General features: G+C 52.9%; 1 protein-coding gene across 10 annotated transcripts in view; it reads right to left on the reverse strand.

Annotated features, from left to right (window-relative positions):
* RGS3 (regulator of G protein signaling 3) overlaps window positions 1-25,218 on the reverse strand; it is a 212,264-nt gene that overhangs the window by 23,356 nt on the left and 163,690 nt on the right. For 7 of the 10 annotated variants that reach the window (XM_050926322.1, XM_050926323.1, XM_050926324.1 and 4 more), the window contains one exon: window positions 290-880. In XM_050926322.1, coding sequence (XP_050782279.1) covers window positions 290-880 — 591 coding nt within the window. Of the gene's footprint in view, window positions 1-289; window positions 881-1,887; window positions 2,041-15,377; window positions 15,464-16,535; window positions 16,610-25,218 lie in introns of those variants that run through there. The other 3 variants (XM_050926331.1, XM_050926332.1, XM_050926327.1) reach the window with 3 other exon arrangements.

Raw genomic sequence — 25,218 nt, forward strand, 5'->3', positions numbered from 1 at the left:
TGTGCCCCCTGCAACCTCCGCGGCCAGGGACTGAATCAGCCCAGGGCCATGCAGATGAGGAAGGCATTAGTCCAGCCTCCCCCATTCTCTCTCTGGCTCCAGGCCTGTATCCCCTGGGGCACAGACGGACCCCTCTGTGGGGGAGAGGAGGTCAGACCCTGCCGAGATAGCTGTCAGCCCTCCTGACAGCAGGACATCCCAGCCAGGGAGGGCACCCCCCAGCTCCTCCCCACTGTGAGGGAGAGCAGCCCCGGCATGGGGAGGGAGCGGGGGGCTCTGGCTCACGTACCTTCCTGTGCCCAGAGAAGAGGAGGCCGAGTTGGTGGATGGAGCCCCCGTTCTTGGTGAGCTCCTTCTTGAGGGTCCTAGGCGAGGGCAGTGCCCAGCGGGCCTGGGGGCCCTGGATGTCCAGGCAGTTGAGGGTGGTGTCGGAGGTGAAGCAGTGGCCCTTCGTCTCCTGCAGCAGGCTGCCCTCGCTGTGCGTGCGGCGCCGCAGGGAGCCCTGCACCGTCAGGGTGTAGGTCGGTTCGCAGCTCGACGGCTCGATCATGCTGCAGCGCTTCCCCTCGCTCCTCTCCAGATAGTGCTGGTCACTGTCCTCCTCCTCCTCGTCTTCCTCCTCGTCCTCCTCGTCCGTCAGGCTGTCGGCTGTGCTGTCCAGCCGCAGCTCCGGGATCACAAAGGCCGGGCTGGAGCCAGGCTGCTCCTCCACACAGTTGGTTGCAATCACCACCTTCTCCTCCTCCAGTGGGGCCTCCAGGGCAGCCTCCTTCAACGCCCCCTCTGCTGCCCCTTCTGCGGCCGGGCAGGCATCGCCCCCTGCCACCTTCTCCTCCTCCGAGGCCATCACCCTCAGCTCCTCAGTGTCCGTCTCAAGCATCTGCCAGGGAAAGACAGGATAAAAGGGGGGAAACGATAAGCCAAGGAGAGTCAGGAACATCCCCCAGAGTCCCAGGGGGCCCTATGCCAAGGGAGTCAGGAACATCCCCCAGAGTCCCAGGGGGCCCTGTGCCAAGGGAGTCAGGAACATCCCCCAGTGTCCCGGGGGGTGTTTACCGAGGTCTCTCTCTATTTCTAATCCCCCAATATGTCGATTCAGCCCCATTGCTGGATCATTGCCCACAACAGGCTGGGCCAGGCCGCAGCTCTTCCAACTCTGGATTGGGGCATGCTGCCCTGTGCTGGTCCCGGAGGAGGCTTCCTGTCTGCTGCCCAGGCAGGACTGGGCAATGTCCTTCCAGCTCCAACCACCGACCCACAGAACGAGGGACCATGATGCTTTATTATCCTAATTACAGCCAGCCCGGGCCCCCCCAACCCCATCCCTGCCGAGGACTCTCAGGCACGGGTGAGGCACGTGGTGCCACGGAGGAGGGACAAACGATGGCAGGACTGCATCCAGGCCTGGACTACCCACACGCCCCCTCAGCCTCAGAACCAGGTGCAAGCCAGGGACCGCTGCTGGCAGCCTGCGTGGCCTGGGTGCCCTCTGGAGGGACTCTTGCAGAGCCCACCCAGAACCCAGGGCTTCCCGCCAGCCCCAGTCTGTGCCCACTGACCATCCTCCCAATCTGTCCCATGAGCCCCACTTCGCCATAGGGCTTGAGCTGCTTGCAAGTGGAGCCCCTTGTGTCACGTGGCAGGGTCCGCCTGAATCAGCTCTCTGACGGGTCCCCACAGAGTGCCAGGAGCAGTTAGCTCTGAGAGCCCTGGGCACGGCAGCCCCACTCGCAGAGCTGCAAACACAGGCAGCCATGTCCCTGGGGTGGTGGGGACGAGGCACTGGCAGTGCACGAGGCCAGGCCAGGCTGGCTATGGGCACCCGGCACAGGTTCCAGACACAGATGGGCTCAGCCAGAGCCCGTGACCAACAGGCACCATCCTTACCCTGCATGGCACCCCAGCACCCGCTGTGGCTTGGCTCAGCCTCCCGGAGATCTGGTGGAGCTGGGCCCAGCTCTCCGAGCACTGGGGCCAGGCTGCAGCAGGGAGAAGCCGGCAGTGAAACCAGACACACTCGTCTGGCAGCTCCTGCCCCTCCTGCGCCACAGGAACAAAAAGCAAAGGGGAAGTGCCGGCCCCTGTTCATCTGCTGATTGCCCAAGGCTCAGCCCAGCCTGGCCTGTGCTTCCAGCCTGCCTGGGGCTGGCCACAGGCCACTCACTCGGGGCTCCCAGATCCCAGCCCCTGCTGCCTGCTGCTCCTCTTGCTCTGGGGGTCCGTGTTCCCACCCCCTGCAGCACCGTAAGCCAGGCCCCAGAAAAACATGGGATCTTCGCAAATGATCTCTGTCAGGTTTGCTCTTCACCTTCTGGTGTCTGAGCCTCGGCCGCCCCCAGTTCTGCGGCCGGCAGGGCCAGCCCCGGGCTCTTCCCCCAGGGAAGGGGAGATTCTCAGGGAACTACAGCTCGGAGCTGGGGTTTTGAGACAAACACCCCATGGAGTGAGACCTGGGACCACATCAGGAGAGCAGGCAGCTCTGAGCCAGGGCCCAGCACTCGTGGGCCAGTCGGTGCCACATTCCCTGGGCACAGCAGTGCTCCAGGACGGGATGAGGCATTGCTTGGAAAAGGGCACAGCTTGCCCCTTACCAGCCTGCAGGCACCAAGAAATCATCTCTCCTTGGAGCTCACAGCTGGGCGAGTCTGCTGGGAGCCCCCTGTCTCAAAGCAATGGGGCAGGAAGAGGCAGGGTGGGGGTGGGGCTTGGGAGAAGGGCTGGGTGGGGGTGAGGTCTGGGGCGAAGCGGGGGGTTGAGCACCCCTGGGACCTGGAGGAAGCTGGTGCTTGTGACTGGGATGAGTGGTAGATACGCTGGAGGTAGGGATAGGATACAGAGGGACCTAGACAAATTAGAGGATTGGGCCAAAAGAAACCTGATGAGGTTCAACAAGGACAAGTGCAGAGTCCTGCACTTAAGTTGGAAGAATCCCATGAAATGCTACAGACTAGGGACCGAATGGCTAGGCAGCAGTTCTGCAGAAAAGGACCTAGGGGTTACAGTGGACAAGAAGCTGGATATGTGTCAACAGTGTGCCCTTGCTGCCAAGAAGGCTAATGGCATTTTGGCCTGTATAAGTAGGGGCATTGCCAGCAGATTGAGGGACGTGATCATTCCCTTCTATTCGACATTGGTGAGGCCTCATCTGGAGTACTGTGTCCAGTTTTGGGCCCCACACTACAAGAAGGATGTGGAAAAATTGGAAAGGGTCCAGCAGAGGGCAACAAAAATGATTAGGGGGCTGGAGCACATGATTTATGAGAAGAGGCTGAGGGAACTGGGATTGTTTAGTCTGCAGAAGATAAGAATGGAGGGAGAGGGTTGATATGTGCTTTCAACTACCTGAAAGGGGGCTCCAAAGAGGATGGCTCTAGACTGTTCTCAGTGGTACCTGATGACAGAACAAGGAGTAATGGTCTCAAGTTGCAGTGGGGGAGGTCTAGGTTGGATATTAGGAAACACTATTTCACCAGGAGGGTGGTGAAGCACTGGAATGGGTTCCCTAGGGAGGTGGTGGAATCTCCTTCCTTGGAGGTTTTTAAGGTTAGGCTTGACAAAGCCCTGGCTGGGATGATTTAGTTGGCGTTGGTCCTGCTTTGAGCAGGGGGTTGGACTAGATACCTCCTGAGGTCCCTTCCAACCCTGATATTCTATGATTCTATGACTGTGCTAGAGGCTGGTGCAGGTTTGCCAGGTCTCGGAGCTCATCAGACCTTGGCTGGGCCTGTGTTTAATGTGGCTCCAGCCCAGCTGCACTAGGTTTTCTCTTTTCCCAACCAGGGCAGTTATCACCACCTTCAATCTCATCTAGCATTCTGTCCACCGGGGCTCTCCTGATACAAGCTCTCTGCAGCCAAAGGCATAGGGAGGACAAGCTGTTGTCCCAATGAAAGCTCTAATTCATACTTGACATTTCAAAGGCTTTCACTGACTTTCCTTCTTTTTCCTGACCCCATGAGGACAGGCATGTGCTCGGGGAGGACTGTCTGCTGTATCACCTGCCTCCATCAGGCACCCCTGAGTCCTAAACCATGTGTTACAATCAGGATAGGACAATACACAGGTGTGTGTCTACACACACCTGTCTACACACATCCCTCTGTCTGAGGCGCTATGTCCTTTCACAGCTGTTTCACAGGGACTCCAGTGAGCATGTATGTGAACAGCCTCCTTTTCCACTTGGGGCCCCGGTGCTACAGCCCCAGGCAATGCTGACGAGCCCTGGAGTGCCCTGCTGCTCTTCCGCTCTCTCTTTGGGCAGCAGGGGCAGAGGGGAAGCAGAGGCTGGGCCGTAAGGTGTCCTGCTCTCAGAGGAGGACGAGCAACCACCTGTGAGAGGCGAGTCTCCCAGGGAAGTTTGTCCATTTACTCCTTTGCTTCACAAAGCCAAGAACCAGGTAGTTCTAAAACAAATGCCAAGCAGCAGCAATTCCCTCAGTGTGGGCACTCCCCGCCCTGGGGAAATCGTTAACTTCTCCCTGCAGAGCTAACGAACCAGCGGCTAAGTGCTCCTTCTGCCCACAGATCCAGTTTGTATAGATTATCACTCAACATCAGATTTCACATGAAACAATAAAACTGCTGCCAGTACTGGGCAATGCCACAGGGGGCCCTGGGCACCGCACAGACAGCAGGCTCTGTCCTAGAAAAACCAGGTCTTCTAGGAACTTTGGGGCCTTTTCCTGCAACCCACGTGCCAGACTCAGTGCACCCTGGAGACATCTTGCAGTCAAGGGACCCAGAGCCCCTATAGATTCCTACACCTGTCGGAAGCTTGGGGAATCCCAGAATGGCACCAACCTTCACTAGTCCCTGACTAGTCTTAGAATGGCTACCCCCTTAGTGGAAGATTGCAGCGATCCAGCAACACCTGGGATGGACCAATCCTGAACAGGACAGATGTTCTTAGTGTCCTGGAAGTCATAAGGCTGGTTTACAGGGGGATTCTAGGGAGCAAAGTGTTTCTAGTGTTTCTAGTCTCTAGCGAGAGATTCCCCAACTACCTAGCGTGGGTTCCCCCAAAGGACATCTAGAGCTTGCCAGTCAGAGAACTTTTTATTACCTTTTGAAACTTAAGATTGCAACCCGTTGTGTCCCTCTGTTTACTTGCTTTAACCTCATAAATAACTTTCCTTTTCCTATTCATGTTTACCTGCTTTAACCTCATAACTAGCTCCCTTCTTTCCTTCTCCTAGTCATAAACCTGGATGTAGTTCATTGCAGGATTGGCTCCCAGCCTTGTCTTTGGTGTGAGATCTAAGGTGCAATTGACCTTGGGTAAGTGACTGTTCCTTTGGGTCTGGGAGTAACCTGAATATTGCTGTGATTGGTGGTGTAAGGGCCCATCCATCACAAAGGGAGGCTCCCCTGGGTGGTGTGACTGATCAGGGTACCCAAGGGGACTGCCTGTGACCCCACATTCCGGCGGTTATGGTGCTTGGCGGATTTACCAGTGATAATTGGTTGGAACTCATAGCCAGGGTGGGGTTTTTGACCTGGTTCCTGCCAGTCTGCTCTGAGGTAGGTGCTCACGCTTCTGAGTCACTGCAGGCAGCGGTACAGTCACTCCGGTCAATAACTGCCCCATGCAGCAAGCCAGCCAAAGGCCTTGCTTATGTGTGCAAGGAAGGGAAGTTAGTAATAGACTGGCCTGACACTCCAGAATCCTCTCTTTATCCAGAGCAGGTAAACTGCCAGCCTGCATCTCCCAGACCAGGGCAGCCTGGTTCTCCTATGAGAGGGGAACGGAGTAGACACACCCACCCACTCCTTGGCCTCTCTGCTGCAGCTGGCAAACACGGGATGTGTCTACACTGCAGCATGTGTAGACACAGCTAGATCAAAGTCAGCTCAAGTAACAATCACAGTGCAGCAGCAGCAGCATGGGCAGCTGTATGAGCTAACCCCTCCGACCCAGGATCCAGGGTACATGTTGGAGTGGTCTGTGCTGCTGCTGCGGCTTCACTACTATTGTTGTTCACACTAGCTAGATCACAACTAGCTGGGGTCCATCTACACATACTGCAGTCACACTCTGACTGCAGTGTAGACAAGCCCAGAGAGTCAGTTGTGTTGGTGTTCTCTGGAGCACCTCAGACCCAGGCCCCCAGACAACTGTCATGACATTCAGATTTTGAATAGTACTGATCTGGAGTCAAACCAGAGACCTGGAGCTAAAATGCTCCATACTCTCAGTTCCACAAGCCATTTCACAGCCCCACCCCCAGGACAATTTCTTGTACAAATGTTGCATGTTTCCAAACTTGCTGTGTGGTGCTCATCCTACCTAGTGTGCCCAGCAACCATACTAGCTTGGGTATTATTTATATCACATTCATTAGTATTATCATTTCATGAAATAATGATGGGAAAACCTACACAGGTGACTTGTCCTAGTGCTCCCTGATTTGCAGCAATCCCGGTGCCAGACTCTGCTCACGCCTGAAGGCTGCCTATCAGATCAACCCATACATTTAATATTGTTGGATGCCTGCATCAGATAAGGGCTAACAGGAAATGAACAAGCTCCTTTAAGATGAGAAACATTTTTGGAATTAATTAAATCTCTCTGCAAATTCAATCAAAGGGTCTGCTGTAGGCAGGATATGAACAGACACCCCTCTCCAGGGCCACACGGCAGGTTTTCCATCTGAAGATTCTCCAGTGTGAACTCCAGCCATAGTGTTCACTGCAGAGTGGGATGTCAGCACCCGAAGAGAGGCCTGCTGGAATGTAACGAGCAAGGGCAGGGCAGAGGATGGCTCAGAGATAGCAGAGATCTCTGGAAGAGGGGCAGCCTTTAGCTCACCTGGCTCTGTGTGCACCAAATTGAAAGGAAACTTTATTGGCCCCAAATGAAACATGCAGTGGCCGGGGCAGCTCAGGGACTCCTGAGAAGATAACATGCAGAATTCCTCTCTGGTCACTGGGCTCAATTCAGCAGAGTATGAGTAGTGGAAAGTCAGCCCTGTCTGTCGGGTGCCTGTGTGAAATTCAGAGATTCTGAGGCCAGAGGGGCCAATGTGATCATCTAGTCTTGCCCCCTGTGTGACACATGCCAGAGAATTGCCCCCAAACAATTCCTAGAGCAGTGCTTTCAGAAGAACATCCAGTCTTGATTTCAGAATTGTCAGTGATGGAGAATCCATCTCAACTCTTAATAAGAAATGGAGATATACTTATCTCACAGAACTGAAAGGGACCCTAAGGGGTCACTGGGTCCAGCCCCCTGCCTTCACTAGGAGGGCCAGGTACTGATTTTGCCGCAAATCCTTAAGTGGCTGCTTCAAGGATTGAACTCACAACCCTTGATTTAGTGGGCCAATGGTCAAACCACTGAGCTATCCCTCCCCCCCCTTAGAGAATTGATCCAGTGGTTAATTATTCTCATTGTTAAAAAATTACGCCTTAGTTCCAATCTGAATTTATCTAGCTTCAGCATTCAGCCATTGGCTCGTGTTAGATCTTTCTCTGCTAGACAGAAGAGCCCATTATGAAATATTTGTTCCTCATGTAGGTACTTAGAGTGTGATCAAATCACCCCTTAACCTTCTCTTTGTTAAGCTAAAGAGATTGAGCTCCTTGAGTCTCTCTCTGTAAGGCAGGTTTTCTAATCCTTTCATTATTCTCATGGTTCTTCTCTGAACCCTCTCCAATATTTCGCTATCCTTCTCAAATTGTGGACACCAGAACTGGACACAGATTCCAGCAGCGGTCAAAACATCTTGACTCCTACTCAAGATTTCCCTGTTTATGCATCCCAGGATTGCATTAGCCCTTTTGGACACAGCATCACACTGGAAGATGATTATTCACCCCAATGCCAAAATCTTTTTCAGAGTCACTGCTCCCCAGCAGAGTCCCCCATTCTCAAAGTATGGCAGACATCCTTTGTTCATAGAATGATACATTTGCATTTAGCTGCATTACAATGCATATTGTTTGCTTGCACCCAGTTTGCCAAGTGATCCAGATTGCTTGGTGTCAGTCACCTGTTCTCTTCATAACCATGCCCCCAATTTTTGTTTCATCTGCAGACTTTAACCATGATGATTTTACGTTGTATTCCAGGTCATTTACAACAGTGGTTCTCAACCAGGGGTGCGTGTACTCCGGGGGTACACACACAGGTCTTTCAAGGGATACATCAACTCATTCAGATATTTGCCTGCTTTTACAACAGGCTACATAAAAAGCACTAGCCAAGTCAGTACAAACTAAAATTTCATACAAGGACTTGTTTATACTGTTCTATGTACTATACACTGAAATGTAAGTACGATATTTATATTCCAATTGATTTATTTTATAATTATTTGGTAAAAATGAGAAAGTCAGCAAATTTTCAGTATTAGTGTGGCTGTGACACTTTTGTATTTTTATATCTGATTTTGGAAGCAAGTTGTTTTTAAGCGAGGTGAAACTTGGGGGACACGAGACAAATCAGCCTCCAGCACATGGTCACCTGGAAAGGCTGAGGGCCACTGATTTATAAACACATTAAATAGCCTGGAGCCAGGACCTGATACCGGCAGGACCCCAATAGAAACACACCCACTCAATGACGATTCCCTGTTTATAAGTATATTTGGAGGCCCATTAGTTAGCCGATTTGTAATCCATTTACTATGTTAATTTTATATCATTCTAATCATGTCATGCGGTACCTTACAGAAGTCTCAATTACATCCACACTATTACTTTTATCAACCAAGCTTCTAAGCTCATAGAAAAAAAGGATGACAAGTTAGTCTGATTTGCTGTATTTTCCATAAATCATGTTGATTGGCATTAATTATATTACCCTCTGCAAATGAACGGCTTCCTCTCAGGTGCTCCCTTGTGGCAGCCCTGCAAGTGGCCCTCACCTCAGTTTCCCTCTTAGGTTCCCACGAAGTCCATACAAGCTTATTCTCTAGTTCATCAACAGTTTATTAACCAAAACCCAGTACCAAAGTCCCAAACCAATTGTCCCACAACAGTCCATATCAACCTGTGCAAGTCAGCTTTAAACCCTGGGCTTCATTCCCACCATTCTGGTGTCCTACACCAGACCTGGACTCTTTAACAGTCATCCTCTGACCCCCAGCCAGAACAGCCACCCCAGGCTTTCCTTCTGGGCACAACCCTGCTCTTCCCAGCCAGAGCTCCCACAGCCTCTCTGCAGGGAGCCTCTCATGGTTCCTCTAGGACCCAGCTCTCTGGCAACAAGACGCCAGGGGGTGAGCCCCTCTGCAGCTGCCTTCCTGCAGCCCTCTGGCCCTGGCTCTCTGGCCTGGGGACACCAGCCAGCACCGCCTTGAGGCTCTCCTGCCTTCCGCCCTCTCCCAGGAAACATCTTCTCTCTGTGGCAGCTCTCATTGCCTGCTCCTCCTGACTGAACCACTGGATCTCACCTGGCCTCTTCTAGTCCTCCACGCTCTTCACTCGCCCAGTTCGCCGCACCTGGACTGGAACAGGACAGCTGAGCCCAGGCTCCTCTAATGGGCCAACTACCCTGTTACCCTCCTTTAATTCTTTAATAATCAAGTCCTGCATCAGTCACTCCACGTATCTTGCCCGGGATCGATGTCAGACTGACAGGCCTATAAATACCCAGGCTACCCTGTTTACCCTTTTAACTGTTGGCACGACATTCGCTTTCTTACTGTCCTCTGGCACTTCCCAGGGTTCCAAGGCTTATTGAAAATCCACAGCACCACAACTCTGGGGTGCAAGTTATCCAGAGCTGTGATTTAAAGGGGAGGGCTTGCCATCCAAACTGGCATCTCCTCTGTGGGTAGAAAAGTGCCCCTGCCAGGCCCAGGGCTGCACCACCATGGGGAGGGGGAAAGGGAGACAGCAAAGGGGATACGACAGGGACTTCTACTGCAGAAACCTGCTGAAGCTACGCAGGTCAACAGCAGCACCTGGCCCCCCACTTCCCAGGCCAAGGAGGCACCTGGCCCCACCAATCTCTGCAATAAATTCCAACAGAAGAGGTCTCCCTCCTCCCTCTGCTCGTTCTGTGCACTGAGCATTGACTCTGGGATTGTGACTGGGACAGCAAACCCCAGAACATGGCAGGCCAAAGTAAGCGGGGTTGTTTGTGTGCTGTCTCCGTAGCCTGGTTAGCGGGGGCAGCCACGACAGGATGCTGAAAGGGATTCCCTTGGCTGCTGACCTGGAGGGATTGCCATCCAGGCACTGGATTCCACTGGGATGGGCTGCCCTGTGCACGGCCAGAGTGGGAGACTCACCTGTGCAGAGGCCAGCATGAGGCGCTGGCCCCATTCACAGCAACTCTCTGCTTAACTATTGAATCAAGGCAGCACTGACTCTATTGAACTGGCGAAGAACAATACATGTATCAGCAACACCAGCCTGTGCTGTAGAATCAGAGCCAGCAGGATTATCTAATTGGCTGGGGGGCTTTCCTAGTGCATGTATAAAGGACGACAGTGGGTGCCATTGTAACCGTCTGGATCTTGAAAAGCAAACAAAACGAAACCCCAGCCTTACTTGAAATGTCTCCGAGCCCTGGAAGGAGACAAAGGCATTTGCAGAAGGAAATGATCCTATGTCAGCAGCCTGGAATAATCCCATTACCCCATTACTGTCATCCCCAATTGATAGCTCTGGATAAACTAAGTCTTAACAGGGTATCACACAGCCCTCACTGCTGCAGTGACCACACCACATGTCAGGACCAGGCTCCGCACGCTCTAGAAATGAACTGTAAACAAGCTTGTTTGTTCAACTCCGGAATAATATGCTTTCCCGTAGTGATGGCATCTTGGAGACGGCAGCAGCCAAACAGCAACAACAGACCTTCCCTGAGCGGCCAGCCCGCCAGAGCTTCCCAGGCCCCCAGGAGACAGTCGCTGGCAGTCAGATCTCAAGCTGGGAGCGGGGGCAGTGAGCATGGCTGGGTGTCTGTGTCAGGAAGAGGGACTGAGTGTGCGAAAGCTGCAATGGTTTATGACACAAGCCCTTGTTGCCTACATTCCACTCCACTCCGTCCCTGGAAAGAGGGGTTTGCCTTGGATTTCTCTGGGTAGATTCAGGGGGCTGTATGCTCAGCAACCTCAGCAAGCCCATGACAGCCAGTGCAGCACCATGCAGAGAACAGGCACAGAGCTTCTGCAGAGCTCTGCCGCCTTCCTACACGGCCACCCACCTGTCCTGTCATGCCGGGGGCACCATGCAAATGCTGTCCCATGTGGGGGGTGATGTGATGAAATAATGCGAACTAGATTAAAACCAGCGAGCTCGTGGCACTTGTGTGCTTGGCTGCCTTGGAGCACGCTCTCTGCCAGGTCAGTGTGCTAACCCCAGCAGCCTCACTGCTTGCCACTCGCAGGGCACGCATCGTGCTGCTCGGCTCAGCCCGCTGTGAGCCCTGGGGCTCAGAGGGGCCATGTTTCTCAGCCATTTCCTTTCCTCTTTGCTTTCGCCATGTTACTCTTCAGTAGCCATGGCAACTGGTTTTAATCAGTGAACTCTCACCTGGTGCATGTGCCTGGGGAGCAGCCAGGCTCCAAGCCCCGTGGCCTGGGTGCCCATCGCCTATGCCCTCAAAGCACTGATCCATCTGGTGAGACCATCACAAGGGCAGCATATTCCAGATTAGACAGGCTCCTGAGACAGAGTCCAGGCCTTTCTCATCTCCCAGAACTGCAACCGCACACTGCTGCCCAGGAGATAGAGCGTCTCAACCAGCCTTGAAAACAAGCAACTAGGGGAGGGTAGCCTCCGTGAACCAGGTAACCATCTCGGTGGACCCCAGAAGGGGATGCACAGAACTGCTGCACGCACATGCCCACAAATCATGATGCTGGAGTTCACAGGGCATGAAGGCGCCAGGAGTTGGAAACCCCAAAGCAAAGGAAGCACCCCAAGCAGACAAGACTGTGTCAGCCTTCTGAAAGTGTCAGGACACACTAGAGCAGGGTACAAACCCCCTCCCAGCACAGAGCAGAGCAGAGGGGAGCTCTAACTGCATGCAGCACCTCCTAGCAATCAGAGACACACACGAAGAGGAAGAAATCTCCCCATGTGCAGTCACCTACAGTCACAGCACTGAGGCCGCCCTCCCCAAACCACTGGCTTCATACACACTGCCAAGAAAATGGATTATTGGTCCCTGCTACCAGGGCCGTCCTTAGCCATAGGCAGAACAGACAGCTGCCCAGGGAACCACTAGGTCTGGGGGCACTGCTCTGCTGGGAGCATGGACAGACGGGAAGCAATGGAGCATGTAAGAGCAGGGCTGCTGGGTCCTAGAAAGAGCCGAATGCAGCACAGTCTGAGGAAGGAGATTGGCTGCTGGGAAGTCTCTGGGAAGGGGTAGGGGAAGGAACTCACCTGCATGCATCTGACGAAGTGGGTATTCACCCACGAAAGCTCATGCTCCAAAATGTCTGTTAGTCTACAAGGTGCCACAGGATTCTTTGCTGCTTTTACAAATCCAGACTAACACGGCTACCCCTCTGATACTTGTCAACTGTGAGTGTGACTCTTTCCTCTGGCGTCAGGGCTGGGTTGGGTGAGGTGCTGGGGCCGGAGGGGGGGGAGGCTGGCTGCCTACCTGCTGAGGAACGACAGTGAAAGTAACTCACTTCCTTGCAGGCAGCCAGGATTGGAATGGTCACACACGGCTGGGCTGGGGATAGCCAGATAGCATGTGTGAAAAATCAGGACAGGGGGTTGGGGTAGGGTGAGCAGATGTCCCACTTTAATAGAGACAGTCCCAATTTTTGGGTCTTTTTCTTATATAGGCTCCTATTCCCCCCGACCTCCCGTCCTGATTTTTCACACTTGCTGTCTGGTCACCCTAAGTGGGGGTAATTGGTGCCTATATAAGACAAAGCCCCAAATTTCGGGACTGGCCCTATAAAATCAGGACATCTGGATCTGATCACCCTACCTGGGGAGCGTGTCTCTCTTGCAGGCTGGCAGTGATCCATCTCATCCGGGGGGAGCTGCACAGGGCAGGATGAGCTGCTGTGGCTCCATGGGTGCCCCGTCCCTGAGATCAGATGCTGTGCTAACTTCACCATGATCCATTGGGCTGGTGGTGGTGCCCACTGGCGTGTGATCGGACCTGAAGGTTTGCTGCTGCTGTTGCCATTCTGCAACCCAAGAGGTGGATTTTGGGGTCCTGCAGTTTTCCACCTATCTCCTCCTCTACTGCAGCTGTTGGACCAGCAGACTAAGGGGTGAGCCAAGCATGAAAGCAGTACTGCGTTGCCATTTAGATTGTCATTTAACAAATTTGTTCGCCAAAAATGCTTGCTAACAATCCTGAATTCAATTTCAATATTTATTTAAATCAATATCTTAGCCAAAAACAGAAAATTAAGTTGTTGACAATTATTTGTGACAAGTTTGGTATGAGGAAGGGAGTGGGCCAGTTTTCATCAGAGAAACAAAAAATGTTGACTCACTTTCCTATAGCCATGTTACTGCTAAATAGAGCCCTCCAACAACTGTAATATGCCCATCTCCTTACTAGTGTATAGAGCAGGGGTCAGCAACCTACAGCACATGTGCCAAAGGTGGCATGTGAGCTGATTTTTCATGGCATGCAGCGGTGGGCTGAGCAGCTCAGCCCGCTGCTGCTCTGGGGTTCCACCTGCTGCCCCATTGCCATCCGGGGTCCTGGCTGCCAGCCCCACTCAGCACCTGCTGCTGTCCTTGGGACCCCCAAGGAACTCCAGGCTGGCAGCGGGCTGAGCAGGCCGGCGGCTGAGACCCCGGCTGAGCCACTCAACCCGCTGTCGGCCTGGGGTTCCATTCACTCAACTGGAAGTGGGCTGAGCAGGACTAAATTCAATGAAATAGGAAATCAAGAGCAACTAATGACGAAGTGCAAGAACCTAGAGCAGTGGCCCCCAACCTTTTTCGTCTGGCAGGCGATAGACAAAGGACCGCGGAGACGGGCGTGCAGCCGCTGAAATGCTGCCGAAATGCTGTCAGCAGCAAGCAGTGTCATCCAGAGGCATCAGCGCCAAAATGCCGCCGAATTTCGGCGGCATTTCGGCAGATGCTCGTCCTCCGGCCAGTACGCGGCTGCACTGAGAGGCCCCTGTGGGCGCCATGGCGCCTGCAGGCACCACATTGGGGACCCCTGACCTAGAGAGCCTCCTGAAGCACGGTGATCATTTTGATTTAAATGGACTTGAACTGTATGAAGAATTGAGTTGTTGCCACATGCAAAATCGATGATGGACATTGTACAGTTTATTCATACCAGCAAACTTGTTGACATATATCCTAATGTGTACATTGCCACTCATATTCTACTGACAATCCTGTAACAGTAGCATCAGGAGAACGGAGTTTCTCAAAACTAAAGCTCATTAAAAACTCTCTCTGCTCTACAAGAAGTCAGGAACACTTGACTGGTCTTGCTATTCTTGCAATCAAACAAGACATCACTTTGTCTTTGTCATACGATGACATTATTACTGATTTTGCAGCCAAAAAAGCCAGAAAGATTGCTTTTAGTTAAAAACTAATCCTTGTTTCAATACCTCTTCATAGAAATTTCCAATAAAATGTTGACAAATTTAAAAAATTATATTATTTGCATTATTCTGTCAAATCAGAATTTTTTCTATAGTGCTACTTTTTAGTGCTAGTCCATCAGCATTACAGTGTGCTTAAATAACTTAAACTGGTTTTAATAACATGCATGTGGCAAGTTTTCCAATACTGTAAGCTTATGTTTGTGTTGCTAAGAGCAAGACAGGCACAGGGGCACCACTTTAATAATCCCGCCTAGGGCACCATAAATCCTAATGACGGCCCTGCCTGCTACATTTGTCCTGTGTCCAACTCTTCCACCCTCCCCCCTCTCCCAGCTGAGATTAGGGAGTTTGCTGAAGTGGTCAGTTTAAAGCTGGCTGCTAGATCACACACCCATTTGATAAATGGCTGCAAAAGCAGCGAGCGGCAGCACCACTTTCAGCAGAAAGCCCATCGTCTGCAGCTCACATGGTAAATGTTGCTTTCGCCACAGGATGGTTTCTCCAAAAGGCCCTGCTGGAACAGCCCAGCACTTGAGGGGAAACTGCAACCAGCTGCACTCCCTACAAACCCAGCTCATTTCTCCCTTTAATGCCATCACTTTTTTTTAATCCTGTGAAAGAAGATACCTTTCAGCATCACTCTGCAAGGTTACAGAGCAATGGTGAAACAGAGCAGATTCCCCCAGCAGAGAGCAAAGCCAGAACTGGAGCAGGCAGTCCTGGAAACTGAAGACGCCTTTTGATTTAAAAAGACATTTCTGCCCCAATCTCTGGGTACATGCTGCCTCTTCGGCAGCCCCAGCCAGCTCACAACAGATCAAAGGCACAAACCACACACCACAAAACTTTCAGTGAAACACATACCAAGTCTGCTCTCTCCATGAGGAACTGAATCCCAGTTAGCAGCATCCACGTCCACCTGCAACAACACCCAACCTGCAGCTCCGCCCGCTGCATGAGAACTAGCAGCACCCGTGCCCTATATACATCCACATCAGAGCTTCAGTGGGATGCTAGCGCAGCAGCCAGCCTCTGCTCCTGCAGTTATTAATGTCCATGTCAAATGCTAGCTGAAGACGCACCAGCCTCTCCCCAGACAGCGCGCGCCTTTGTGCCCATTGTTCTATTGCAGGCTCTGCTGGAGTTCCCCAGAGGCACCATTACCTGCTACGAAAAGGCAGGTGGGTGACCACGGTGCCACCAGGCAAACCTATAGATCAGATTTAAACTCCTTGCATCAGCTTTTCCAGCTTGCCCTGTCCTCAGGCGACACTAAGCAAGACACCAGTTTTAATGCTTCCTGCAAATAGAAACTCTGCCGCTATGTTTCCAAACTACTTTCTGCTGGAAAATGTGTGATGTCTCAAACAGAACGTCCTTAACCCCAGCAGTCCCTGCATTGTGCAACTGCTGCCCTGCTCACAGCTCTTCACTCGAGGCCCCCTCGAGCCAGCACCATTCCCAAGAGAATCAACAAGCGACAAAGAGAGAAAAGAGCTATAGTGCCAAGTACATTCGCATTTGCTAATGTGCCCCAGAGCCACAGCTGCCAAACAAGGTGCCTGTTTCCCTTCGGCTGGCAGGGCCCAGTCCCCTTCTACTCTGCACACCCGTACACATGCCCAGGTACACATGCATATCCCCCCCTCCCCCAATCCTGCTAGAACTGCCACTCTGAGCACGCCCAGAGCACAAGCACAGGGTGTGGCACTGACACTGTGCATCAGCGCCCACTGGAGTTGGCACCTCGCCAACTCCTCCAGTTTGCTAGTGCTCCTCCATAGCCTTCTGCAGTACAGTTATTTCTGGCTGGCTGGGCAGGCAGAGAAAGCGGCAGAGCCCAGCCCAGCTCAGCCCAGCCAGCTCAGCTCAGGCAGTGGGTGATTGCTATCTGAGCGGAGCCCTCACTCTGATGAACTGTCCTTCCCCTCCCAAGCCCTGCTGCTAAGTGCTGTTCAGGTTTGGTTAACAGCAAGGCCAGATTTCAGATGCTTCTGCTAAATCTCCCTCCCTCGGCATTACCTTGAATTGACTTGGATAGGCACCTTGCCCTCCAGGCTGTGGACTGAGACCACAGCTATCAACAGGCCACTCCACTCCAGCTGTTTACCCAGTACTCTGCACAAGAGCCATCATTACCATTAGCTCCTTGCTCCTCCCTGGCTGAGCTGATTACACAATGCGCTCAGCTATCATGAAGCCAGACTTGAGTGTAAATACATTTCCAGTCTTGGAAAGGGGCTTGAAACTCAGCTCATTACACAGACCTCGGCCTGTACATACAACGCCCGGCGGGGATGCTCCATGCGGTGGCGTGGCAGAGCAGGGCATGAAATGCCTCGCTGCCAAGCCTGGTCCAGCACCTCACATGCAGCTCTGGCTTCCTCTTGTTACCAACAGGAAATCTCATTAGCTCAGTAAGTCTGGTGTCTGCCAGCTGGGGCAAAGCGCCATACCCACCTTCACACACACTCCCTGGCAGCGGACGGGCATGGGCCATGGGCAGAATCTGGCCCCAGGGCAGGAGCGCCTTGAGCTGTGCCTGGGTTCTGCATGGTCCTGGCTCTAAGGCCCCAAATGATTTGAAGCCCTGCAGCCAGTGGGAGCTACTCCCATTCACACTGGAGAGCTGCCCCAGGTTCCTTGTGATCCATAGGCAAGGAACCCAGGGCCAAGCTCAGGGCTGTGCTGCAGTGTCCATAGCAAATCTGGACAGCAAGAAACTCTGGTTGCAAACTCATTTCAGGAGCACTTCTACTGACAGGGACCGGTTCCCACAGCCAGGCCGGCTCCAGGGGTTTTGATGCCCCAAGCAGACAAAAAAAAAAAAAAAAAAAAAAAAAGCCGCGATCATGATGTGCGGCAATTCAGTGGGAGATCCTTCACTCCGACCGGGAGTGAGGGACCCTCCACCGAATTGCCGCTGAATAGCCGGACGTGCTGCCCCTCTCCAGAGTGGCCGCCCCAAGCACCTGCTTGCTAAGCTGGTGCCTGGAGCCGGTCCTGCCCACAGCGCTATGCTCCTTTCCTGCAACCTGGGCTGGCTGGCACCAGGAACGGCTCACACCCTGGGCAGAGTGCAAGGACCCTCTGTGACGCTGGCCAACAAGGTGCCAGCTTACACCAAGGTCCTTCTGCCTTCACTGACCATTGACAAACACCCCGCTGGACCCAGACGGGCTCCCCTGTCAGTTGCGAGAACTGTAAAAATGTGTTTAGACTTTATTGAATGCTTGTGAGTTGCTGTCGGTATTAATGTCACTTCTAACATCTGTATCCCATCCTGTAAGGGAATATTGGCACATCTGCATGGTAAGCCTCTGTGACTGGGGCCTGATCTAGACTACAGAGGTTGGTCAGTGCAAGGCAGCTTACATCGACCTAACACTGAAAGCATCTGCACTGAAACGTTGCTCCCGGCGATGTAAATCACCCACTCCACCTCCGCAAGAGTTGTAGCGCTTAGGTCGACATAGTTAGGTCGATGCACGGTCAGTGTAGACACTAACGTCGACTCTAGCAGTCTCCAGGAGATGTCCCACAATGCTCCATGGTGACCACTCTGGTCACCGTTTGGAACTCCTCTGGCTGGCAGCTGTGTATGCCCCTCCCCTCTAAAGCCTCACGAACTATTGAAATTCCATTTCCTGTTTGCTCAATGTGGAGAGCTCCCCTAGCAACTGCCCAGATGACTATGCTGGTTCTACGATGCAGACATACACCTGCCTGGAGCACTCAGGAGGTGGTGGATCTCCTGGGTCTGTGGGGAGAAGAGGCTGTGGGGGCACAGCCATAGACATGTTCCTATCTATGAGCAGATCACTCACAGCATGGGAAAGAAGGGCTACAAGAGGGCGCTGCAGCAGGGCCGCATGAAAGCCAAGGAGCTGCGACAGGCAGACCAGACGGCCAAGGAGGCCAATGGCGACTCTGGTGCAGAGCTGCAGGCATGCCACTTTTACAACAAGCTCCAGGCCATCCTCAGCAGACTCCCCACCCCCAAGAGTCCCGTGAATCCTCCAGAGAGATCTCTAGGAAACTTTCCTGGAGGTACTCTGCAATCCTCTGCCAAAGGTTTCTTCCACCGTGGTAGGACCCTTTCCCAGGCCACTCAGCAGTTACTCAGCAGGCAGCACTGCAGCACACAGGCTAGCAGCGTACGGACCCAGTCTGCAGCCAGACGCGTGCAGGAGCTGTTCCCTTTAAGCCTTCGGTACCCTCAGGAGTCAGAAATCAGCTAAAACCACCACTATCTGTGGGAAGCAGTGCCCATATTCAGTTCAACTGCCCTATCTGCATAAACTCACTCCTGTGAGCTACCCCCCCTTACTGTCCCAACTCGCCCCCACCCTGAGCCGTGCTCATCATGGCTGGGACTGCTGCCATGCTCTAGGAATCCCAAGGAGAAGTGAGACTGTACTGCTTGTGACTTGTGTGTATCAAGTGGAGTAAGTTGAGTCAGGTGTACCAAGTTTCTGTGTGCCTTGTGAACGCACTCACAGATGCACCTCTGTGCACTGTATCTTTTTCAGCTGGAAATGTGGTCTTGAGGGTCTCTCCAACCACCCCAGCAGAGCAGCTCAGCCAGCTAAGGAAGAGGACATGGGATGACATGTTCCAAGAGATCCTGGAAGTCTCTGGTGCTTCAGACACCGAGTACAGGGCTTGGGGGGGTCACCCTCGTGGACAGAATGGCCAGGGATAGAGCAGAGAGGAGAAAGGCACAGGAAAAGGAGAGGGATGTGCAGCAGGATTTACAAAAACAACAACGAGGTCGAAGTGGGTTTTTACCCACGAAAGCTTATGCCCAAATAAATCTGTTACTTTTTAAGATGCCACCGGCCTCCTTGTTGTTTTTGTGGATACAGACTAACACGGCTACCCCCCGATAGGAGATACTAGCAGGTCTCAAGCAGCAGACACACATGCTGGGGACTCTTGTTGATCTTCAGGTTCAACAGACCTGTGCTCGCCTCCCTCTGCAGCCCATAGAGAACTGCATTTTGGGACTTCCTTCCCCCCCCCCCCATTCCATGTGGTTTCTAAGGCCGCTACACGACAGGCAATCACAGAGGCACACTTGGTGTATGTGCTGGTGAAATGGACATGACTGTTCTTTCCCCTTTAAAGGTGCTTTTCCCTGTATTTATAAAGTTTCATTACATTATAAATATGTCTGTTTACCTGGGTTTGGAATAAAAGTCTATTTATGGAAACTTAATTCATCTTTATTAGTTCACAACATATGGTGGCTGGGGCTGACGTCATTCACAGATAATAGGAAGAGGTGCATTTGCAATTTTCTGTGACTACACACACACACACACACACACTCATTACAAGGTTCATACTGGAGTGCAAAAAACCAATGCCAGGCACAGCATGCTACAGCAACACACATTACCGTGGCTCACTATTCAAATGGCCTTTCAAAGCCTCCCTGAGCCATATTGGTTCCTGCTGAGCTCTTCTTATGGCCCTGCTATCTGGCTGCTCATAATCAGCAGCCCGCTGTTCCACTTCCACCCTCCATGCCGGCGGAAACGTCTCCCCCTTTGCTTCACAGATATTATGAGGCCCACAACAGGCAGCTATAACCATTGGGATTTTTTTTTCACTGAGGTCTAATCTTGTGAGTGGACAGTGCCAGTGGCATTTCAAAAGGAATTCAGCTGTCATTCTGCACCTGCTCACCCTGTATTTGAAGCTCTCCCAGCTGCTGTCAAGGTGGTGGTGTAGGGCTTTGTGAGCCACAGGAGTCAGGAGTAGGCTGGATCACTATTGGCATTTCACCATCTCCAATGGTAATCCTCTGGTCTGAAAAGAAAGTCCCTGCTTGCAGCTTTCTGAACAAGCCTGTGTCCTCAAACATCCGTGCATCATGCACCTTCCCTGACCATCCCACGCTGATGTCAGTAAAACATCCCTGGTGATCCACCAAGGCTTTTGCATTACCACAGAGAAGTGGCTCTTTCTGCTGATTATTCTGTGGTGAGGTGGTCTGGTGCCAAAATAGAGATGTGTGTGACATCTATTGCCCCACTGCCGCAAAACCATCCATTCTGTCCTGCACATTGCCCAGACTCACAGTCCTTCGTAGCAGGATGTGATTAATAGCCCTGCACACTTGTATCACAGCAACCCTAACGGTGGATTTCCCAACTCCAAATTGATTCCCAACTGACTGGGAGCAGTCTGGTGTTGCAAGCTTCCACACAGTGATCACCACTTGCCTCTCCATTGTCAGTACAGCTCTCACTTTGGTGTCATTGGGCCAGAGGGCTGGGGCGAGCTCAGCACATACACATCCAGAAATGTAGCCTTGCACATCTAAAAGTTCTGCAGCCACTGCTTGTCATCCCAAACCTGCATAATGATGCAATCCCACCAGTTGGCGCTCATTTCTTGGGCCTAAAGCCAGCAATCCTCCGTCTGCAGCTGCTCCATGAATGCCAACAGCAATCTTGAATTGTTTCTTTCTATGCCCTACAGCAAGCTAGCCTCCAAGGAATCGTCAAGTTCCCTGCGCCTCCTCTGGTGGCTCTGCAAATACTGCAAGCTCAGGTGCCCCGTGCTTGCAACACTCATCACACCAGTGCGCAGCTGTGCAGGATTCACGCTTCACATGGAGATGGCAGATGGGTGGGTTTGCAGGGCTTTTGAAAAGAGGCGCGAAACGTTATGGGACGTAGATAAAATTATGGGATGGAAAAAACTGCATCAAGAGATGTTGAAACCATGTTCCCAGCCACCCCTGCGCAACTTGTTTGCCCCCAGGAGGCATTGCAAACCCTTCCCAAAACACTGCGCGAGATGGTGGCAAGCTGCATAGTGGGATAGCTGCCAGGGTGCCCTGCTCTCTGCACTGATGCTAGCGCTGCTAGTGAGGATGCACACACAGCTGACACAAGGAGCGGAGTGTGGACATGCGGTGGCTGTACATCGACGTAACTCAGGTCAACTTAATTTTGTCCTGTAGACTTGGGTTGTGTAAATTACCAGACAGAAGAGGGATGTGACACGCTGAGCTCCAACAGAAGGGTTACGCTCTGCCTGACACGGAAGGCCTATTGACGCCAGGCAGACTAGAGTGAAACGTTGGGGAGGACAAAATACTTGGTTGTTTACTTCTGCCCCCCTCCCCCAAAAGATGAGTCTTGCAAGTGGATTCCTCCCATCAGCTGAGTTTGCAGCTCAAAGCATAAGGGGGAAAGGGAATGAAAACCCCTAACAAGAGGCAACTGAATCTTATTGCTGCTTGGACTCTGGGGAAAGGTTTCTATGCATAAGCAAAGGATCCCAAGTGCCTAGCCTGGGTTAGCCCTAAAGGTCATCTAGAGCTTGTTCCTTATAGAAACTCCTATTACCTTTTGAAACTGCAGATTGTAACTCATTTGTACATGTACATTTACCTGCTTTAACCTCATAACTAGCTCCCTTCTTTCCTTTTCCTATTCCTAAACCTGGATGTAGTTCATTGCAGGATTGGTTCCCAGCCTTGTCTTTGGTGTGAGATCGAAGATGCAATTGACTTGGGGTAAGTGACAGGTCCTTTGGCATTGGAAGTAACCTGAATATTGCTGTGATTGGTGGTGTAAAGGCCCATCCATCACAAAGGCAGGCTCCCCTGGGTGGTGCAACAGACCACAGTGCCCAAGGGGACTGCCTGTGACCCCACTTTTAGGCTGTTGTGTTGCCTGAGGAGTTTACACATGATAATTTGTTGGTGAACTACAAGTATAGAACTCAATCTGTTTGGGGATTGTGCCCCAATTCTTAACAGTCTGCCCTGAGGTTGGTGTTCATGCTCTTGAGCCACTGCAGGACAGCTTGACACACACCCCGTGCAGGAGTTGCCCATAGGTCTGTTAGTCACAGCACAGACTAGAGACCTGCCATTAGAAAGCTCACATGAGTCTAGCCCCAGTCCAGGATCAGTTCCGGTCCCGCTTTCCTCTTCTTAGCGCACTTTTGGAGACATTCCTGGGAGTTCTGCCAAAGCTAGGCAGCTAGCAACCATCCACAAACCGATTCCTGATCTGGCTAACCTGGCCCTGCTGTGGCGACTGCCTTAGGTCTGAAAGCTGGTGCTAATGAACACAATGACTGGGTGATAAATATCCCCAGCTGCCATAGGCGGCAGGTTCTATATGTTTGCGGTGCTCGAGCACCAGGAATATTCAGGGCTGGGGGCCCTGCTCCAGCAATATTTGGAGCTGGGTCTCTCCCCCGGCCCTGCCTAGATCGGGCCCCAGCCCCCGCGGGTCTCCCCCCCCACGCGCCCCGCCACGTCCCTGCCTGACAGAAAGCAGCGCAGCGCCTCTCCCCTGCCTGCTTCTGCTGCCGGAGTAGAAGGGCTCCGGGCAGAACTGCTGTCTGCCGCCTCAGGGTCCTAGCGCCTGCCACCCCCTAATGGCAAGGCAGGCCCTTACCCCCTAGCCCTGAGCCCTTCCAAAGCCCCAAACCGCTCATCCCCAGCCAGAGCCCTCATCCCCCTGCACCCTAATCCTCTGCCCCAGCCTCGAGCCCCCCCGCATCATGAACCCCTCATCCTCCAGCCCCAGCCAGAGCCCTTATCCCCCTGCACCCTAATCCTCTGCCCCAGCCTTGAGCCCCCCCGCATCATGAACCCCTCATCCCCCAGCCCCAGCCAGAGCCCTCATCCCCTCGCACCTTAATCCTCTTCCCCAGCCCTGAGCCCCCCACGTCATGAACCCCTCATCCTCAACCCCAACCCTCATCCCTCCACACCCTGATCCTCTGCCCCAGCCCTGAGCCCCCCTGCAGCATGAACCCCTCATCCTCAGCCCCAACCCTCATCCCTCCACGCCCTAATCCTCTGTCCCAGTCCTGAGTCCCCCACATCATGAACCTCTCATCCTCAGCCCCACAGCCCTCACCCCACACCCCAACCCTCTGCCCTAGCCCTGAGCCCCCTCCTGCATCATGAACCCCTCATCCCCCAGCCCCAGCCAGAGCCATCATCCCCCCGCACCCTAATCCTCTGCCCCAGCCCTGAGCCCCCTCCTGCATCATGAATACCTCATCCTCAGCTCCACAGCCCTCACCTCTGCACTCCCTTCTATCCCCAAACTACCTCCCAGAGCATGCACCCCCTCCCAGAGCGCATGCACCACCTCCCCTTTCCCATACACCCCTTCCCACCTCCAAACTCCCTCCCAGAGCCTGCACCCCTTACCCCTTCCTACACCCCCACCCCAGCCCAGAACCTGCACCCAAACTCCGTCCCAAAGCCTGCACCCCTCACCCCCTCCTGCACACCCACCCCTGCCCCAGCCCAGAGCCTGCACCCAGCACCCAAACTCCATCCCAAAGCCTGCACCCTGCACCCCTCCTGCACCCTAATCCCCAGCCCAGGACCTGCACCCCAGACCTCCCCCTCAAACCTCTCCCAGAGCCTTAGGCAGGTGAGGGAGGAGTTTGGGGGGGCAGGTTATGGGCAACACCAAAATTTCTACAAACTTGCCACCCATGCTAGCTGCTCCGTGCAGGTGGGCACTGGAGAGTGGGTAGCCCTATCGTCAGTAATCAAAGTCAGCTCACCCCTCGGGACTGGGGGAGCGTGGAAGTCTCCATGGAAGGAAGAGCAAGGGGTTGGTGTTGGGGGGCCGTAACAGGGACTTGCTGCTCCCACTGCAAGCTGGAGGCCGTAACCTGAGCTGAGCAAGGTACAGGATTCCAAGCTGGCTTTGCTCTTAGGGCATTCAAGGCATGAACTGGAGCAACTACTGTGGCTTTGAATGTTCCAGCCCTGATCCCAAAGCAAACCCTAGTCCCTTCCAAGCTTTGGGTTGTAAGTGCCAGAACTGACACTGCATGAGCACAGATGGACCAGCCCCTCTGGCTGAATAACAAGTACATGTTTACAACAGACTCATTGCACACCCAACACGTTCTGTATACTAGATAATAGTGCGTGTGTGTGTGGTAAGTCCCCACATATGCACATATGGAAATACTCACACATGCACAGAGGGAAATGCACACACGCGTGTACACAGAGAAATGCACATGTACATGCAAATAGAGAAACGCATGAACGGGGAAATGCGCACATACAGAAATGCATAGTGCACCCATGCACACACAGAGAAATGTGCATGTGAATACGCAGGAACATGCGTAAACACACACGTGTGCACACAGAAAAATAAACAAATGTGTACGCACACAGCAAAAGGTACATATGTATCTACACCCAGAGAAATACATAAACACACACCCATATGCATGGACACACACACAGGGAAACACGCAAGCGCATACATACTGTGAAATGCACATGTGTACACACAGGGAAATGCAAAAGCATGCACAGAGCCAGGGAAATGCACACGTGTGCACACGCGCACACAGACTGAGACATAGGAGAGTCTGTCCCTTTCAGGCTGACTACACTAGCCTGTCCATTACGGTGACCGGATGTTAAGGGGAAAATATCGGGACCGCCGCGGGGGGGCGCGTTTTTTTTGTTTGTTTGTTTTTTACACTCACCTGTCCGGGATTTCGGTGGCAATTCGGTGGAGAGTCCTTCAGTCGCAGATGGTCTTCGGCGGTATTTCGGCGGCGGTTAATAAACCTTGCCGCCAAAGACAGAAGCACCCACCACCGGAATACCACCAAAGACCGTCCGCGACTGAAGGACTCTCCGCCGAATTGCCGCCAAAGACCAGGAAATAAAATA

Source organism: Gopherus flavomarginatus, chromosome 17 (genome assembly GCF_025201925.1).
Source record: "Gopherus flavomarginatus isolate rGopFla2 chromosome 17, rGopFla2.mat.asm, whole genome shotgun sequence".
Taxonomy (NCBI): domain Eukaryota; kingdom Metazoa; phylum Chordata; order Testudines; family Testudinidae; genus Gopherus; species Gopherus flavomarginatus.